This window comes from Mustelus asterias, chromosome 3, assembly GCF_964213995.1.
Source record: "Mustelus asterias chromosome 3, sMusAst1.hap1.1, whole genome shotgun sequence".
Classification (NCBI taxonomy): domain Eukaryota; kingdom Metazoa; phylum Chordata; class Chondrichthyes; order Carcharhiniformes; family Triakidae; genus Mustelus; species Mustelus asterias.
In genome coordinates, this window is record NC_135803.1 from 88091385 (window position 1) to 88111628 (window position 20244).

Consider the following 20244-nt stretch of genomic DNA (forward strand, 5'->3'; position numbering starts at 1 on the left):
GCAGATAGAAATTGAAATAGAATGAGCTGAAACTGAGCATGAAAGCAACAAAGTGATTCCTGGTGAAAATGATGATTAGGCTATACCGATGAAACTGTGTGCAGCTCTGGACACCTCATTTACAACAGCCCGAGATATGATGGAAAATAAAAGTAGCTCTGGTTAGTCTCTCGAGCCGAATGCTTGAGCGAAGATTTGATCAAGAGGGACGAAAAAAATAAAAGCAAGAGACAAGTTTAACATAGATTTGGAAAATCAAAGCCATAAATTTCATGATAAACATCAGACCAGGAAAGAGGAGATGGGATTAGTGAGGAGGGCAACTCAGGAAAATGGGATTAGTGAGGGAGATAACAGGGAAATGGGATTGTGAGAAACCTTAATGTTAAACATCAGACTTTTTGTCCACAATATTCCACATACCAAATTCCTAAACCCTGTTGCACCAGGAACCATCCAGAACGCCCTCATCAACAACACTGGCAATGGCAGTGCAGCATTTGAGTTTACTCTTGGCTTTGAGTAAAGGTGAGAAAACAGAATTTTTTTAACCAAGTAAATCCACAATATAATACTGGAAAGTTCAATGATATCCTCCTCTGGTCCGCCATGCACATTTTTCATAAACACTCAAGTGTTCACTATTCTTACCATCTGATAATAAGCAATAAGTGAAAGAATTGGTTCAAAACGGTTCTTCTTGGTCATCCTCTTACAAACTTCTGGATCTGCATCAGTCTGAGGAAGTAAAAGGAGTAATGAGAGTGATTGGTGACATCCAGAGTCTCTCTCTCGGATTTGGCACATCCCTTGATTGATTGGAACATACAAGTATCCTGCTTCTAAAATAAGCTGGTTTATTTGTCAGTAAGGAATAAGGCTAGGACATGGCTGAGTAAAGCAAAAACAGGCTACTGCAACTAAGAAATAAGCAAGCAGCAAGTTTCAGAGAAGATCAAGCACAGGTTGACTGTGTTATGAATGGGTTCCAGAGGAACGCACCACCCACCATGTTCTATGATAGCCTCCCTCTGCTTCTTGCTTCACGTACACTCTGCACATGTAACCACTGAGGCTATAATCCCATGCTCAATCACATTTGGAGAACCACTGGTTCCCTGGTGAGTTTGTGAATGTCACCAGCTGGTGTCACATATGAAACACTTCATCAGTGTCATTATTACTGTGTTTCCTCACTCCTATTGAATAAATAAATGAATCTCCAGCAGTTGGGAGATTACACAGGAACCAGATGATTGCTGTTCAGCCCCTGCGGTCTGTTCCACACATTCTATCGGACTACAGACAACCCACATCTCCTTATTATTTGTCACTTTTGCTCCAGATCTCTGGCATCCCTTGGCTGACAAAAACGATCAATCTCAGTCCTGAAAATTTCAACTGACCTCCAGCATTCAACACCTTTTGGGGAAAGTTGCAGCTTCCCAGTAGCCTGTACATGAAAATCTGCAGAAGAGAGCACACAGTTCTCATTGTAAGACTGTGTCCTCTCGTGCTGAACTTCTGCATCACATCAACAATCAACTGGAACTATCTTGTTGAATTGTTATCGCTTTGTTGACTGGTGTGCCTCAGGGATCAGTGCTGGGTCCACTGTTATTTGTCATTTATATTAATGATTTGGATGAGAATATAGGAGGCATGGTTAGTAAGTTTGCAGATGATACCAAGATTGGTGCCATAGTGGACAGTGAAGGTTATCTAGGATTGCAATGGGATCTTGATCAATTGGGCCGGTGGACTGACAAATGGCAGATGGAGTTTAATTTAGATAAATGCGAGGTGATGCATTTTGATAAATTGAACCAGGGCAGGACTTACTCAGTTAATGGTAGGGTGTTGGGGAGAGTTACAGAACAAAAAGATCTACAAGCTCATAGCTCCTTGAAAGTAGAGTCACAGGTGGACAGAGTGGTAAAGACATTCGGCATGCTTGGTTTCATTGGTCAGAACACTGAATACAGGAGTTGGGATGTCTTGTTGAAGTTGTACAAGACATTGGTAAGGCCACACTTGGAATACTGTGTACAGTTCTGGTCACCCTATTATAGAAAGGATATAATTAAACTAGAAAGAGTGTAGAAGAGGTTTACTAGGATGCTACCGGGACTTGATTGAGTTATAAGGAGAGGCTGGATAGACTGGGACTTTTTTCTGTGGAGCGTAGAAGGCTGAGGGTGATCTTATAGAGGTCTATAAAATAATGAGGGGCACAGATCAGCTAGATAGTCAATATCTTTTCCCAAAGGTAGGGCAGTCTAAAACTAGAGGGCATGGGTTTAAGGTGAGAGGGGAGAGATACACAAGGGCCCAGAGGGGCAATTTCTTCACACAGAGGGTGGTGAGTATCTGGAACAAGCTGCCAGAGGTAGTAGTAGAGGAGGGTACAATTTTGTCTTTTAAAAAGCGTTTAGACAATTACATGGGTAAGAAGGGTATAGAGGGATATGGGAAAAATGCGGGCAATTGAGACTAGCTTAGCGGTTTAAAAAAAAGGGCAGCATGGACAAGTCAGGCTGAAGGGCCTGTTTCCATGCTGTAAACCTCTACGACTCTATGACCTTGATTCGATCATCCTCCAACCATCTAAACTGAAGGGATACAAATCAGGTTTATGCGACCAGCCTGACAATTTAACACTTTAATCCCTGATATTATTGGACTGAATCTGAAACTGTGGCCCCTTCGAGGCCAGTGTATCTTTTCTGAAATGTGCTAGTCAAAACTGAACATTATATTCCAGATGGGGCTCTAACCAAGAAAACTGAAGCACCATTTCCTCCTTTTTGTACTCCTTCTGTATTACGCATTTTGATTAACTTGTGCACTAGCTTGTTAATAATTAATGTACATGGACACCGATGTTCCATTGTCCTCAGTTTCTTGTCTCTTACCAGTAAGAAAATGTTTGGATTTGTTCCCATGTCCAAAATGAATAACCTCACATTTCCCCACATTGAACTCCATCTCCCACAGTTTAAATGAATTGCTAAAACTATATCCCTTTGTATCTTCCTGCTCTCAAGTACACAATTTAATGTGCCTCTATGTTGTCATTGCAGACTTGGATATACAACTCTCAGTTCCTTCATCTCTCGTTACTGTACATGATAAATAGGTGATGTCCCAGTCAATGTCCTCTCTAAGTTGCACCATAGCATGAGTGTTTCCAGGATGAGCTGTGCACAATTTGGTCCCTTGAAGTTATTATGTGCGGGGGGGACTGCACAAAATTGTTGAAAGGGCCTCCTCACAAATTGCCCACGCACGACAAATAAATTTAGAGGGCACATTGCTCCCAGTACAGTGATACCTTCTATACTATACAAGAGGGTGATAGGTCACAAAGGTTACCTATGACATTATGTCAGCATGAGACCCCCATCATTTAATAAGATCACAGCTGATCTGATTGAAGCCTTAATTCCATTTTCATGCCTGTCCTCTAAAAACCTCGAACTCCCTACTCCATCAAATCTCTAACTCAGCCTTGAATATACTCAATGACATTCCACCCGCCCTCTCCCACACCACCACCACCCTGAGGGAAGAAATTTCTTGTCTCCATCTTAAATGGAAGACCCCTTATTCTGAAACTGAATCAGAAGAGGATCACTGCAGTGATGGGGTGCAGTGAGCTGAGTTGAATAGTTCACGAGGTGAAGAAAGGTTGGTTTCTCAGATACCCACTCCACAACATCCGTGAAGAATTTAACAGTGAGGCCATTGTAAAAAGTTTGTAACTTGAAGCATTTCTTATTTGGGACTCACCAGAATACCCAGCAGTTCCTCCAAGTAGCAGGAAATAATGCTCTCATCTTCATGCAAGGCCCAGCTCCTCTGCTGAGAGTCATTTTTATGTCTTGCTAGATCAGCAAAGATTACTTCCAGCCTTTGCTCATCCTGACATACCTGTCCCCTGGGTAAAGCTGAACTGAGGTCCTGTGAAAAAGAACAATGACTGATTACTAAGGCCATTTACATTCATGTCCATCAGTAGGGGTTGCTCTGGAGAGGTGACTGCTCAGCAAGATAAGACGTCGAGACATTTACTACGGGTGGACATTTACTACAGGCGGTGAGCACAGCTGTGATACTCAAATACCCTGTTAGCATTCACCAGTCCTTTTGGACAGGCACTGGAGGATAGCCCCAAAACATGGGAGGGCAGATAGCTGACAAACATATATCAGATACCTCATTGACAAGGGCACCCCCCACAATGAGAGGTTAGAATCATAGAATCATAGAAACCCTACAGTGCAGAAGGAGGCCATTCGGCCCATCGAGTCTGCACCGACCACAATCCCACCCAGGCCCTACCCCCACATATTTACCCGCTAATCCCTCTAACCTACACATCCCAGGACTCTAAGGGGCAATTTTTAACCTGGCCAATCAACCTAACCCGCACATCTTTGGACTGTGGGAGGAAACCGGAGCACCCGGAGGAAACCCACGCAGACATGAGGAGAATGTGCAAACTCCACACAGACAGTGACCCGAGCCGGGAATCGAACCCGGGACCCTGGAGCTGTGAAGCAGCAGTGCTAACCACTGTGCTACCGTGCCGCCAGGTTATCAACCTGGGCACCCCTCACGGCAAGAGCTCATCAACAAAGGTTTCCCCTCACAGTGAATGTGTTTGAGATAGCAAAGTCCATGAGAGGGAGCAGCCACAGGTTTCCATTCATACCACAGCAAAGAACCGAGCAGATTCAGTCAGGGAGAGCAAACTATCAGTGGCACAGTGGTTAGCACTGCTGCCTCTTAGCGTCAGGGATCTGGGTTCAATTCCAGCCTCGGGTGACTGTGTGGAGTTTGCACGTTCTCCCCATATCTGTATGTGTTTCCTCCCACACTCCAAAGATGTGTAGGTTCGGTGGATTAGCCATGCTAAATGTGTGGGGTTACGGGGGTAGGACAAGTGGCAGGCCTGTATAAGATGCTCTTTTGGAGAGTCAGTGCAGACTAGATAGGCTGAATGGCCTCCCTCTGCACTGTCAGGATTCTATGGTTCTCAACTGGTCCTCCTCCTCAATCAACGTATTAAAAGAATTAAATGTGCATAGATCATCTGCCATAATCTGATTGAATGGCGGAGAGGACTCGAAGATCCATTTGCTCTGTTCTTATGTTCAAAGTATACTGTACAAAGCAGGGGTTTTGATTAATGTGGCAGTGGCATAAACGCTCAGGAAGGAGGGAGCTGTTCAGTTGGGATGGGCTCCACCTAAACCAAGCTGAGATCTGTGTCCATGGTGAACTAGGACTGGGGATAGGGAGGAGGAGCAGTCTGTGAAAGGAAATCTAAAGAAGAAAGTCGCGACAATAGAACAATGTAGTTATCTGGGTGAAGGTAAACAAGTGGGACAGAGCATTTAACAGTGATAGTGCATCAGCAAGTAAACTCCATATGAATAGCAATTGTAATAAAATAAAATTGAAGGCTCTTATTTGAATGCATGCTGCATTTGCAGTGAGATAGATAAATAAGTGGCAGATCTAATCATCATTACAGGGACATGGTTAAAAGGTGATCAACATTGGGGAATACATTTTCCAGGCTACATTCCAAAAAGGCAAGACAGAGTGGCAAAGGACGAGGGGTAGCCCTGATAGTAAAGAATGACATTAAGGGCAGTAGTGAGAACGGATCTTGGCTCAGAAATTCAGAAAGAAGAATCAGTATGAGTGGAAATTAGGAACAGCAAGGGTAGAAAACACTGTTAGTAGTAGTTTTGGCCTCCTAACGGTAGATAGCCCACACAGAGCATGAAGCAAGAACTCACTGAAGCTTGTACTGAAGGCAGTGTAATAATTGTCGGGGACATTAATCTTCATATAGACGACATCAATCAGATTAGCAAAGGTGGTCCAGGAGATGAGCTTTTAGATTGTTTTTCTGACAGTTGCCAAGAACAAAAAATTCTGGAACCAACTAAGGATAAAGCAATTTTAGATTCAGCATTGTATAATGAAGCAGGGCTAATTAGTACCCTCAGTAAAAAATCCAATGAGTGATCATAATATAACTGAATTTTATATTAAGTTTAAAAGTGGCAAACTCTCATCCTCAACAAGAATCTTAATCTTGAAACAAAGGCAATTGCATAGGTATGAGGAGAGGGCTGGCGAAGCTTAATTTGGTAAATAAAGTAACTGATATGGCAGTAAAAAACAACAGGAAACATTTAAAGAAACAATTTAAAATGTTCAACAAAATTATGTTCCATTAAAAGACAATCCTCCATGAGATTGGGGTTAATGTATCGTGATGGATAGAAAACTGGTTGGCAGACAGGAAACAAACAGATAGGCAGGAATGTTTGCACATTCTCCCCGTATCTGCATGGGTTTCCTCCAGGTGTTCTGGTTTCCTCCCACAGTCCAAAAATGTGCGGGTTAGGTTGACTGGCCCTTAGTGCCCTAAATTGACTGCCCTAAATTGCCCCTTAGTGTCAGGGGGACTAGCAGGGTAAATGGGGTTACGGGGATAGGATCTGGGTGGGATTGTGGTCGATGCAGACTCGATGGGCCAAATAGCCTCCTTTTGCCCTGTAGGGGTTCTATAATTCTATGCTATGAACAAGTAGGAATAAACAGGCCATTTTCCAAATGGAAGCAATGACTAGCGGGGTACCATAAGACATAGGAGCAGAATGAGGCCACTCGGCCCATTGAGTCTGCTCCGCCATTCAATCATGGCTGATATTTCTCTCATCCCCATTCTCCTGCCTTTTCCCCATAACCCGTGATCCCCTTATTAATCAAGAACCTATCTATCTCTGTCTTAAAGACACTCAATGACATGGCCTCCACAGCCCTCTGCGGCAAAGAAATTCCTCCTCATCTCTGTTTTAAAAGATTGTCCCTTTAGCCTGACATGGTTGTGCCCTCTAGTTCTAGTTTTTCCTACTAGTGGAAACATCCTCTCCACGTCCACTCTATCCAGGCCTTGCAGTATCCTGTCAGTTTCAATAATATTCCCCCTCACCCTTCTAAACTCCAACGAGTACAGACCCAGAGTCCTCAACCGTTCCTCATATGACAAGCTCTTCATTCCAGGGATCATTCCTGTGAACCTGCTCTGGACCCTTTCCAAGGCCAGCACATCCTTCCTTAGATACGGGGCCCAAAACTGCTTACAATATTCCAAATGGGGTCTGACCAGAGCCTTATACAGCCTCAGAAGTACATCCCTGCTCTTGTATTCTAGCCCTCTCGACATAAATGCTAACATTGCATTTGCCTTCCTAACTGCCGACTGAACCTGCGCGTTAACCTTAGGGGAATCTTGAACAATGACTCCTAAGTCCCTTTGTGCTTCTGATTTCCGAAGCATTTCCACATTTAGAAAATAGTCTATGCCTCTATTCCTCCTTCCAAAGTGCATAACCTCACACTTTTCCACATTGTATTCCGTCTGCCACTTCTTTGCCCACTCTCCTAACCTGTCCAAGTCCTTCTGCAGCTCCCCTGCTTCCTCAATACTACCTGTCCCTCTATATATCTTTGTATCATCTGCAAATTTAGCAACAGTGCCTTTAGTTCCTTCTTCCAAATTGTACCACTGGGATCAGTGCTGGGACCCCAGCTTTTCACTATATATATTAATGATTTAGATGAGGGAAGTAAATGGAATATCTCCAAATTTGCAGATGACACAAAGCTGGGTGGGAGGGTGAGCTGCGAGGAGAATGCAGAGTTGCTTCAGTGTGATTCGGGCAAGTTGAGTGAGTGGTCAAATGAATGGTAGATACAGTATAATTTGGATAAATGTGAGGTTATCCATTTTAGTAGCAAAAATGGAAAGGCAGATTACGATCTGAATGGCTATAAATTAGGAGAGGGGAATGTGCAATAAGACCTGGGTGTCCTTATACACCAGTCACTGAAAGTAAGCAGGCAGTAAAACAGATAATTGGCATGTTGGCCTTCATAGCAAGAGGATTTGAGTACAGGAGCAGGGATGATGCAATTATACAGGGCCTTGGTGAGGCCACACCTGGAATATTGTGTGTAATTTTGGTCTCCTTATCTGAGAAAGGATGCTGTTGCTACAGAGGGAGTGTAGAAAAGGTTTACCAGAATGATTCCTGGGATGGCGGGACTGACACGCATGAGAAGAGATTGAGTCGGTTAGGATTATATTCGCTGGAGTTTAGAAGAATGAGGGAGGATCGCATAGAAACCTATAAAACTCTAGCAGGTCTAGACAGGGTAGATGCAGGAAGGATGTTCCTAATGGTGAGGATGTCCATTATCAGGGGTCGCAGTCTGAGGATACGGGGTAAACATTTTAGGACAGAGATGAGGATAAATTTCTTCACCCGGAGTGTGGTCAGTCTGTGGAATTCCCGACCACAGAAAGCAGTATGAGGCCAAAACATTGTATGTTTTTAAGAAGGAGTTAGTTATATCACTTGAGGCGAAGGGGATCAAAGGATATGGAGGGGGGGGGGGAAGGAGGGAACAGGCTGTTGAGTTGGATGATCACCCATGATCATAATGAATTGTGGAGCAGGCTCAAAGGGCTGAATGGCCGACTCCTGCTCCTAATTTCTATGTTTCTGTGTTTCTAAAAACTCAGCAAGGAAGATTCATCCACGGTTTACTAAAAGTTAACAATAGCATTAGATTAGAAGAGGCTTACAACGTGGACATGAACAGTTGTAGGCCTCAGACAGGGAGTGTTCAAGGAACCAATAAAGGGCCAGAAAAACAGTGATGAAAGGAAAAGAAATTGAACATGAGATTAAATCATCCAGAAATAAAAAAACAGATTGTGAGAACTTTTACAAAGTGTATAAAAAGTGTTAGCAATTTGGGAAGTTAACGAGGTTAATAGTTGGACTTGAGATGAAAACAAAATAAACAAGTAACAAGATTAGCAGGCGTCTGGAGAAACAATGAGATGTGATCTGCCCAGTAACAAGGTCAGCAGGCATCTAGAGAAATTGAGGTGCAAACTGCGATATCAGAAAAAACTGTTTACCAGAGATTAGTGGGGCTATACAAATGCTAACTTCTAAAGACAAGGAATTTGTGAAATGTAGACAGCTGAATCCATAGGGTGGAATATCAAAGAGGCTGAAAAGTATAACTGTTAGCACACTCGTTAGGAAGGGAGGCTAATTTTCCATCCAACGGTCAGACAAAGGCCTGTTCCATCTAACATTTAGAGACACGGCAGATTCCAGATATTCAGAAAGATGGAGTTTTGTGCCTTTGGTGAACCAGGAAGAGATGTTTTCTCAAACTTGGTAATCTAAGCTGTATTGTGTGGTAACTATTAGCTGGATTTGACTCATGGAGTTACTAAATTCAATGTTGCTTTGGGAAAAGAGGTGTGTGTCTCAGTGAGTTCAGGGAATATGGGTATATTTTGGGAACGGGAAGTAATTTAAAAAACGATGTGTTTATTAATGTACTTAAGTGTCATAGTGTATATTAGTCTTATGTTTTCCTTTTCTTTTACTTTAGTAAATATTCTTTAATTGCTTACACAATGACTGGATTCCAGACTGGGTTGTATGTTGTTCCTCACATTATTCCAAACAAATATACACCACTAAGAACCAGTGTTTCAAGTTATCCTTTGGGGTTTTGAGATCTCTCGCAGGTAACATCAGCAGGGTTAAAAGAAGAGTAGATAACATTGGTCCCTTAAAGGGAAAGACAGTAGAAATATGATGGGGAATGATGAAATGGCGGAGACTTTGGAAGTATTTTGTATTTGTCATAACAGTAGAAGACATAAATGACCAGAAATAGATGGCAGTCATGGGCTAAAGAGTGAGGAACTCTTTAATATCAGCATAGAAAAACTATTAGAGAATCCTAAGGGATTCTAAGAATTCTAAATCCCCAGGATCTGATGGCCTACAACCCAGGGTTCTAAAAGAGAGAACTGCAGAGATAGTGGGTGCACTGGTTGTGATTTTCCAAATGTTCTCAGATTCACACTATTCACAAATTTAAGAGCTTTTTTTTTGAGTATGTAACAGTATACTTGGATTTCCAAAAGGCATTTGATAAGATGTCATACAAAAGATTAATATACAAGATCATAGATTTTGAGATAATGCATTAGCAAGGACAGAAGATAGCAAGCTCTGATGAAGAGTCATCCAGACTCAAATTGTTAGCTGTTTCTCTCTTCACAGAAGCTGTCAGACCTGCTGAGATTTTTCAGCATTTTCTGTTTTCATTTCAGATTTCAACATCCACAGTAATTTGCTTTTATTTCAGCAAGGATAGAGGATTGGTTAATGGACAGTGGGGATAAATGGGCATTTTCAAGTTGACAGGCTGTGACTAAGGGAATGTTGCAAGGATCAGTGCTGAGATCATAGCTATTTACAACCCATATTAATGACTTTGACAAAGATGCCAAAAGCATCAGGTTTGCTGGCAGTACAAAGCTCAATAAAAGTTGTAAGCAGGACAAATTATGCAAAGAGATTTAAACAGGTGAAGTGACTAGTGTGAAGATACTGTGCCTTTAAGAAATGTATTTGACATGTCTTTTGTGCAGGATATGTTTTAGCAGTTTGTTCTAACTGGTGCTACTTGGACTGTAACAGCAGCCTGTTTACTGCAGCAACATAATTGCTCCTAATTGCTAGAATGTTGATTTTACTTTGAACTACTGCTGTTCAATTGCTTTTAGTGATTTCCCTTGGGGGTTTGCAGAGTGGGACCTGATTGGGTTGATTGACAGGTAAGGTCATATGGCTGAATGGAGCTCGGCTTACACAGAATATTCAAGTCAGATGCTGCTCTGAGTTCTTAGAGAGCAGTACCTCTCTTTTCTCCTCTTTGAAGTTGGGAGATTGGAATCTACAGTAAGAAGTCTCACAACACCAGGTTAAAGTTCGATATGCGCGATCTTCTTGGAGATCCTCTTGAAGATGGTGTTCTGAGACTTCTTACTGTGCATACCCCAGTCCAACGCCAGCATCTCCACATCAAGACTGGAATCTGCCAGGAAATAAGTCTCTTTCTCGGAGGTCCCGCTGTATGAGAGTTGGAAGACAGGTGTCTAACTGGATCTCATTCCAGAGGTGTTAAAAGGCTGGAAATCTAGGATTGATGTAAGCCTATCTGCTTTTAGTGTGGGGGAAATGTGATAATTAGGTGATAAAAATAAAAAGGAGAATAATTTTTAAAAATCATTAAAGCTGAGGGAATTAAGTGTATTGTACAAGGAACACTGTCAGAATACAGACACAACAAGGAATAAGGAAAGTAATGTCATGTTAGTCTTTTATTGTGAGGGGATTGGAGTACAGAAATGAAGTGGTGCTACAGTTATACACGGTTTTGGTGGTTTCACATCTGGAACACTAGGTACTGTTCTAGTCTCCATATTTAAGGAAGGATGTACTTTCATTGGAGGCAATATAGTGAAAGTTCACTAGATTGGTCCCTGGAAGAGAGGGTTGTCCAATGATGAGAGGCAGGGTAAAGTGGACCAATACTTTCTGGGGTTTAGAAAAACAAGAGATGACCTCATTGAAAAGTTTACGATTGTGAAAGGGTTTGATGGGCGAGTAAGGAGAGGATGATTCCCCTGGCTGGTGAATCTAGAACACGGGGACACAGTATAACAATAAGGGGTCAGTCATTTAGGGCGAAGATGAGGGGAAATTTCTGCACTCAAAGAACATAACATAGGAAACAGGAGAGATAGGCCATCTGGTCCCTCGAGTCTACTTCACACTTCAGTAAGTCATGGCTTCCTGGATTGTGTCTCAGCATCTACCCAGTCAAACCCCCGTATAATATGTGAAATTCTCTATCCCAAATGCTCTTTGGTTCAATATTTAAGACTAGGATAGACAGATTTTTGCTCTCTGAGGGAATTAAGGGAAAATAAAGTTGAGGCCAAAGATTAGCCATACAAAATGGAGTAGGTTCGACCTGCCACATGGTCTACTCCTGCTCTTGCTTCTCATGGTCTTATGGTTAAGGCAGGGTCATGTGTAAAAATTCATGCCTGCCCTGCAATATCAATGGGATGTGGAGCCACAGAAGCACCTTGGCAACTAATGCCAACATCCAATCCTGCTACTAACCTGCGGAGCACAGTTTCTCTCTATCCCATGGTAATAAACAGGCTACCTGGAGATTAAAGAGGGACGAGATTAAACATCTGCTGGTGCACTGATCTACTCTATCAAGGAAGATTCCAGTCAGTTTACTGTTCATGAAAAATATGTGAAAGATGGAAAAAGGGGGTTGCTGTCCTTTGTCACTGTAAGTGCTGACGTGTGAGGTCATGTTTGCGCACAGCAAGAACAGCTCCTCAACAAGCAATGTCTACAAGACAGCTGAAGGAGGAGGGTAAGTTAGCGTAAGTATTTCCTCAGAAGCTATGAAACCTTCAGAATATCAGAGGAATTTATTTTATTAAACAAAATCAGCCAGAAGTACAAAATGAAGTGAAGTTATGACTCAAGTATTAATATCAGTTGTAACCAGAACAGTGAAAAGGACATGTTACAAAGAATGACAAATATTTAAAGAGCTGGTGCCTTGGGATTTTTCTCATTCGCTCAGACAGGAAGGGAAAGCCACCACAGCTGAAGCTGAAAGTGTTCAGTAACTTACCTTACTCTCCACCAGGGACAGTAGAATCTGCTCCATGACATCCATAACAGCTGGCACCGAACTCTGAATGTGTCCAACCATCACACCAATCGCCACCCTGGACAGCTCATAGCTGAGATTTGTATTTTTACGAACCAGTTCAATGAGCTCAGCTCCAATGGTCTTCGGCACTGAAGCTTTCAGCTGACCCTCCTGCATTTCAGCTGCTTGAGGTGACAATGATGATGCAGCCTCTCTGTTCTGTCCTTGACTGAGTTCTTCAGCTTCAGTGGGTGCTTGCAGTTGACAGCTGGGGTTGAGGGCTTGAGCTGAAAGTGTGGGGCTTGTGTCAGCCTGGAGAGGTATACTGGTTGGATATCTAGGGGCAGTAAAAGTGCTTCGGATAGGGAGGGGTGGAGGGGCTCCTGAAGGACTGGATGTGGCTGTGGACTGTTCAGGCTCAGGTGAATTGGAGGAGCCAGTGTACAGAGTGTCGAGAGAGGCTGTACTCACAGAGGAAACAGTTGACACAGCTGGTGCAGTGATTTCTACAATCTCTAAAAACAATTGGAAACAATGAATGAGACAATTTGAAGAGAAGGCTCGCAAATTATCACATAGGTTTCACTAAAGAAGACAATGTGTAACTATGAGAGTTAAAGAGGAGATACTGAAGAAATTCAATAGGATAAAACTAAAAGGAGACTTAAAAGAGGGGGGGAGAGGACGAGGGGGGGACGAGGACGAGGACGAGGGGGGGACGAGGACGAGGACGAGGGGGGGACGAGGACGAGGACGAGGGGGGGACGAGGACGAGGACGAGGGGGGGACGAGGACGAGGACGAGGGGGGGACGAGGACGAGGACGAGGGGGGGACGAGGACGAGGACGAGGGGGGGACGAGGACGAGGACGAGGACGAGGGGGGGACGAGGACGAGGACGAGGGGGGGACGAGGACGAGGGGGGGACGAGGACGAGGGGGAGGGGGGGACGAGGACGAGGGGGAGGGGGGGACGAGGACGAGGGGGAGGGGGGGACGAGGACGAGGGGGAGGGGGGGACGAGGACGAGGGGGAGGGGGGGACGAGGACGAGGGGGAGGGGGGGACGAGGACGAGGGGGAGGGGGGGACGAGGACGAGGGGGAGGGGGGGACGAGGACGAGGGGGAGGGGGGGACGAGGACGGGGGGGAGGAGGAGGAGGACGGGGGGGAGGAGGAGGAGGACGGGGGGAGGAGGAGGAGGACGGGGGGGGTGGAGGAGGACGGGGGGGGAGGAGGAGGACGGGGGGGGGAGGAGGAGGACGGGGGGGGGGGAGGAGGACGGGGGGGGGGAGGAGGAGGGGGGGGGAGGAGGACGGGGGGGGGGAGGAGGAGGACGGGGGGGGGAGGAGGAGGACGGGGGGGGGAGGAGGAGGACGGGGTGGGAGGAGGAGGACGGGGGGGGGAGGAGGAGGACGGGGGGGGAGGAGGAGGACGGGGGGGAGGGAGGAGGAGGACGAGGGGGGGAGGAGGACGAGGGGGAGGAGGACGAGGGGGAGGAGGACGAGGGGGAGGAGGACGAGGGGGAGGACGACGAGGGGGAGGAGGACGAGGGGGAGGAGGACGAGGTGGAGGAGGACGAGGGGGAGGAGGACGAGGGGGAGGAGGACGAGGGGGAGGAGGACGAGGGGGAGGAGGACGAGGGGGAGGAGGACGAGGGGGAGGAGGACGAGGGGGAGGAGGACGAGGGGGAGGAGGACGAGGGGGAGGAGGACGAGGGGGAGGAGGACGAGGGGAGGAGGACGAGGGGGGAGGAGGACGAGGGGGAGGAGGACGAGGGGGAAGGACGAGGGGGGTGGATGAGGGGGAGGGCGGGAGGGGGAGGGCGGGAGGGGGAGGGCGGGGAGGGGGAGGGCGGGGAGGGGGAGGGCGGGGAGGGGGAGGGCGGGGAGGGGGAGGTGGGGAGGGGGAGGTGGGGAGGGGGAGGTGGGGGAGGTGGGGGGAGGGGTAGGTGGGGGGAGGGGAGGGGGGAGGGAGGTGGGGGGAGGGGAGGGGGGAGGAGGGAAGGGGGAGGAGGTGGAGGGAGGGGGAGGAGGGGGGAGGTGGAGGAATGGAGGAGGGGAGGAGGAGGGAGGGGACGGAGGAGGAGGAGGGAGGGGGAGGAGGAGGGAGGAGGAGGGAGGGAGGGGCGGGGGAGGGAGGGGCGGGGGAGGGAGGGGCGGGGGAGGGAGGGGCGGGGGGAGGGAGGGGCGGGGGAGGGAGGGGCGGGGGAGGGAGGGGCGGGGGAGGGAGGGGCGGGGGAGGGAGGGGCGGGGGAGGGAGGGGCGGGGGAGGGAGGGGCGGGGGAGGGAGGGGCGGGGGAGGGAGGGGCGGGGGAGGGAGGGGCGGGGGAGGGAGGGGCGGGGGAGGGAGGGGCGGGGGAGGGAGGGGCGGGGGAGGGAGGGGCGGGGGAGGGAGGGGCGGGGGAGGGAGGGGCGGGGGAGGGAGGGGCGGGGGAGGGAGGGGCGGGGGAGGGAGGGGCGGGGGAGGGAGGGGCGGGGGAGGGAGGGGCGGGGGAGGGAGGGGGCGGGGGAGGGAGGGGCGGGGGAGGGAGGGGCGGGGGAGGGAGGGGCGGGGAGGGGCGGGGGAGGGAGGGGCGGGGGAGGGAGGGGCGGGGGAGGGAGGGGCGGGGGAGGGAGGGGCGGGAGGAGGGGCGGGGGAGGGAGGGGCGGGGGAGGGAGGGGCGGGGGAGGGAGGGGCGGGGGAGGGAGGGGCGGGGGAGGGAGGGGGCGGGGGAGGGAGGGGCGGGGGAGGGAGGGCGGGGGAGGGAGGGCGGGGAGGGAGGGGCGGGGAGGGAGGGGCGGGGGAGGGAGGGGCGGGGGAGGGAGGGGCGGGGAGGGAGGGGCGGGGGAGGGAGGGGCGGGGGAGGGAGGGGCGGGGGAGGGAGGGGCGGGGGAGGGAGGGGCGGGGGGGGAGGGGCGGGGGTGGGAGGGGCGGGGGAGGGAGGGGCGGGGGAGGGAGGGGCGGGGGAGGGAGGGGCGGGGGAGGGAGGGGCGGGGGAGGGAGGGGCGGGGGAGGGAGGGGCGGGGGAGGGAGGGGCGGGGGAGGGAGGGGCGGGGGAGGGAGGGGCTGGGGGAGGGAGGGGCGGGAGGGGCGGGGGAGGGAGGGGCGGGGAGGGAGGGGCGGGGGGAGGGAGGGGCGGGGGAGGGAGGGGCGGGGGAGGGAGGGGCGGGGGGGGGGCGGGGGGAGGGAGGGGCGGGGGAGGGAGGGGCGGGGAGGGAGGGGCGGGGGAGGGAGGGGCGGGGGAGGGAGGGGCGGGGGAGGGAGGGGCGGGGGAGGGAGGGGCGGGGGAGGGAGGGGCGGGGGAGGGAGGGGCGGGGGAGGGAGGGGCGGGGGAGGGAGGGGCGGGGGAGGGAGGGGCGGGGGAGGGAGGGGCGGGGGAGGGAGGGGCGGGGGAGGGGGGGCGGGGGAGGGAGGGGCGGGGGAGGGAGGGGCGGGGGAGGGAGGGGCGGGGGAGGGAGGGGCGGGGGAGGGAGGGCGGGGGAGGGAGGGGCGGGGAGGGAGGGGCGGGGGAGGGAGGGGCGGGGAGGGAGGGGCGGGGAGGGAGGGGCGGGGGAGGGAGGGGCGGGGGAGGGAGGGGCGGGGGAGGGAGGGGCGGGGGAGGGAGGGGCGGGGGAGGGAGGGGCGGGGGAGGGAGGGGCGGGGGGAGGGAGGGGCGGGGGAGGGAGGGGCGGGGGAGGGAGGGGCGGGAGGGAGGGGCGGGGAGGGAGGGGCGGGGGAGGGAGGGGCGGGGAGGGGGGAGGGAGGGGCGGGGGAGGGAGGGGCGGGGGAGGGAGGGGCGGGGGAGGGAGGGGCGGGGGAGGGAGGGGCGGGGGAGGGAGGGGCGGGGAGGGAGGGGCGGGGGAGGGAGGGGCGGGGGAGGGAGGGCGGGGGAGGGAGGGGCGGGGGAGGGAGGGGCAGGGGAGGGAGTGGGGGAGGGAGTGGGGGAGGGAGGAGAGGGGGAGGGCGAGGAGGGCGAGGGGGGAGGAGGGCGAGAGAACAAAGGAAGCAGGTGAGATCCTAAACGAATACTTTGCATCAGTATTCACAAAGGAGAGGGACATGTTGACTGGTATTGTCTCAGAGAGATGTATTGACCCGTTAGAAAAAAATCTCAATTACCAGGAGGTAGTGTTAGGTTTTTTATTGTCTCAGAGAGATGTATTGACCCGTTAGAAAAAATCTCAATTACCAGGAGGTAGTGTTAGGTTTTTTAGGAAACATTAAGACAAACAAATCCCCAGGGCCGAATGGCATCTATCCTAGACTCCTCAGGGAGGTGAGAGATGCAATTACTGGGCCTCTGACTGAAATCTTTGTCTCTTCACTGGACACAGGTGAGGTCCCAGAGGATTGGAGGACAGCAAATGTGGTCCTGTTATTGAAGAAGGGTAGCAAGGATAACCCGGGTAATTATAGGCTGGTGAGCTTGACGTCCGTGGTAGGGAAATTGTTGGAGAAGATTCTTAGAGATAGGATATATGCGCATTTAGAACTGAATAATCTCATTAGCGATAGACAGCATGGTTTTGTACGAGGGAGGTCATGCCTCACAAATTTGGTTGAGTTTTTTGAGGAGGTGACAAAAACGATTGATGAGAGAAGGGCTGTGGATGTCGTCGATATGGATTTTAGTAAAGCGTTTGACAAGGTCCCTCATGGCAGGCTGGTGCAAAAAGGTTAAATCTCACGGGATAAAAGGTGAGCTCGCGAGATGGGTGGAGAACTGGCTTAGCCATAGAAGTCATGATGTGGAGATGCAGGTGTTGGACTGGGGTAAACACAGTAAGAAGTTTAACAACACCAGGTTAAAGTCGAACAGGAGGGGTAATTATGATGCAATCAGGCGGGAATTAGGAAGCATAGGGTGGGTACAAGAATTGTCAGGGAAAGGCACTAATGAAAAGTGGAACTTTTTCAAGGAACAAATACTGCGTGTCCTTGATAGGTATGTCCCTGCCAGGCAGAGAGGAAATGGCCGAGTGAGGGAACCATGGTTCACAAAAGAGGTGGAATGTCTTGTCAAGAGGAAGAAGGAAGCATATGTAAGGTTGAGAAAACAAGGTTCAGTTGGCTCGATGGAGGGTTATAAGTTAGCAAGAAATGAGCTGAAAAAGGGGCTTAGGAGAGCTAGGAGGGGGCATGAGAAGTCCTTGGCGGGTCAGATCAAGGAAAACCCCAAGGCTTTTTACTCTTATGTGAGGAATAAAAGAATGACCAGGGTGAGGTTGGGGCCGGTCAAGGACGGCAGTGGGAATTTGTGCATGGAGTCAGAAGAGATAAGAGAGGTGATGAATGAATACTTTTCTTCGGTGTTCACCAAGGAGAGGGGCCATGTTTTTGAGGAAGAGAGGGTGTCACAGGCTGATAGGCTGGAGGAAGTAGATGTTCGGAGGGAAGATGTACTAGCAATTTTGAATAAACTGAAAGTTGATAAGTCCCCTGGGCCTGATGAAATGTATCCTAGGAGTCTTTGGGAGGCAAGGGATGAGATAGCAGAGCCTTTGGTATTGATCTTTGGTTCCTCACTGTCCACGGGGGTGGTGCCAGAAGACTGGAGAGTGGCGAATATGGTTCCTCTGTTTAAGAAAGGGAATAGAAATGACCCTGGTAATTATAGGCCGGTTAGTCTTACTTCGGTGGTCGGTAAGTTGATGGAAAAGGTCCTCAGGGATAGGATTTACGACCATTTAGAAAGATGCAGCTTAATCCGGGATAGTCAGCACGGATTTGTGAAGGGCAAGTCTTGCCTCACAAATTTGATAGAATTTTTTGAGGAGGTAACTAAGTATGTAGATGAAGGCAGTGCAGTTGATGTCATATACATGGATTTTAGTAATGCGTTTGATAAAGTCCCCCATGGTCGGTTTATGAAGAAAGTAAGGATGTGTAGGATAGAGGGAAGTTTGGCCGGTTGGATAGGTAACTGGCTATCTAATAGAAGACAGAGGGTGGTGGTGGATGGAAAATTTTCGGACTGGAAACCGGTTACCAGCGGAGTGCCACAGGGATCAGTGCTTGGTCCTCTGCTATTTGTCATTTTTATAAATGACTTGGAGGAGGGGGCTGAAGGGTGGATCAGTAAATTTGCTGATGACACCAAGATTGGTGGAGTTGTGGATGAGGTGGAGGGCTGTTGTAGGCTGCAAAGAGATATAGATAGGATGCAGAGCTGGGCTGAAAAATGGCAAATGGAGTTTAACCCTGACAAATGCGAGGTGATTCATTTTGGTAGGACAAATTTAAATGTGGATTATAGGGTCAAAGGTAGGGTTCTGAAGAATGTGGAGGAACAGAGAGATCTTGGGGTTCATATCCATAGATCTCTGAAGGTTGCCACTCAAGTGGATAGAGCCGTGAAGAAGGCCTAGAGTGTGTTGGCGCTCATTAACAGGGGGTTTGAGTTTAAGAGCCGTGGGGTTATGCTGCAACTGTACAGGACCGTGGTGAGACCACATTTGGAATATTGTGTGCAGTTCTGCTCACCTCACTATAAGAAGGATGTGGAGACACTGGAAAGAGTGCAAAGGAGATTTACCAGGATGCTGCCTGGTTTGGAGGGTAGGTCTTATGAGGAAAGGTTGAGGGAACTTGGGCTTTTTTCTTTGGAGCGGAGGAGGTTGAGAGGAGACTTGATAGAGGTTTATAAGATGATGAGGGGGATAGATAGAGTGAACGTTCAAAGACTATTTCCTCGGGTGAATGGAGCGGTAACTAGGGGGCATAACTATAGGGTTCATGGTGGGAGATATAGGAAGGATGTCCGAGGTAGGTTTTTTACTCAGAGAGTGGTTGGGGTGTGGAATGGACTGCCTGCAGTGATAGTGGAATCAGAAACTTTAGGAACATTTAAGAAGCTATTGGATAGGCACATGGAGTACTTCGGGATGATAGGGAGGAAATAGCTTGATCTGGGTTTCAGACAAAGCTCGGCACAACAACGTGGGCCGAAGGGCCTGTTCTGTGCTGTACTGTTCTATGTTTATTTGGTAGCAAAAGCCACACAAGCGTTCGGAGCTCCAACCCCTGCTTCAGGTGAGTGGGAATTCTGTTCACAACCAGAGCATATAAAGACACAGACTCAATTTACATGAATAATGGTTGGAATGGGAATACTTACAGCTATTCAAGTCTTTAAGATACAAACAACGTGAGTGGAGAGAGCATCAAGACAGGCTAAAAAGATGTGTATTGTCTCCAGACAAGACAGCCAGTGAAACTCTGCAGGTCCAGGCAACTGTGGGGGTTACAGATAGTGTGACATAAACCCAATATCCCGGTTGAGGCCGTCCTCGTGTGTGCGGAACTTGGCTCTCAGTTTCTGCTCAGCGACTCTGCGCCGTCGTGTGTCGCGAAGGCCGCCTTGGAGAATGCTCACTCGAATATCAGAGGCCGAATGCCCGTGACCGCTGAAGTGCTCCCCAACAGGAAGAGAACAGTCAACACGGGACAAACACGGGACACTGTGGACAGAGTATTCGCATTCCAACCATTATTCTGTAAATTGAGTCTGTGTCTTTATAAGCTCTGTTTGTGAACAGAATTCCCACTCACCTGAAGAAGGGGCTTGGAGCTCCGAAAGCTTGTGTGGCTTTTGCTACCAAATAAACCTATTGGACTTTAACCTGGT

The 20244-nt window shown here is 49.5% G+C and overlaps 1 protein-coding gene across 4 annotated transcripts in view; it reads right to left on the reverse strand.

Moving 5' to 3' along the window:
* Nucleotides 1–20244, reverse strand: part of nckipsd (NCK interacting protein with SH3 domain) — a 301148-nt gene that overhangs the window by 86795 nt on the left and 194109 nt on the right. For 2 of the 4 annotated variants that reach the window (XM_078209296.1, XM_078209292.1), the window contains exons 5-7: nt 12640–13175; nt 3793–3963; nt 652–738 (exon numbers count right to left, since the gene is read on the reverse strand). In XM_078209296.1, coding sequence (XP_078065422.1) covers nt 652–738; nt 3793–3963; nt 12640–13175 — 794 coding nt within the window. The remainder of the gene's footprint in view (nt 1–651; nt 739–3792; nt 3964–12639; nt 13176–20244) is intronic. The other 2 variants (XM_078209293.1, XM_078209294.1) reach the window with 2 other exon arrangements.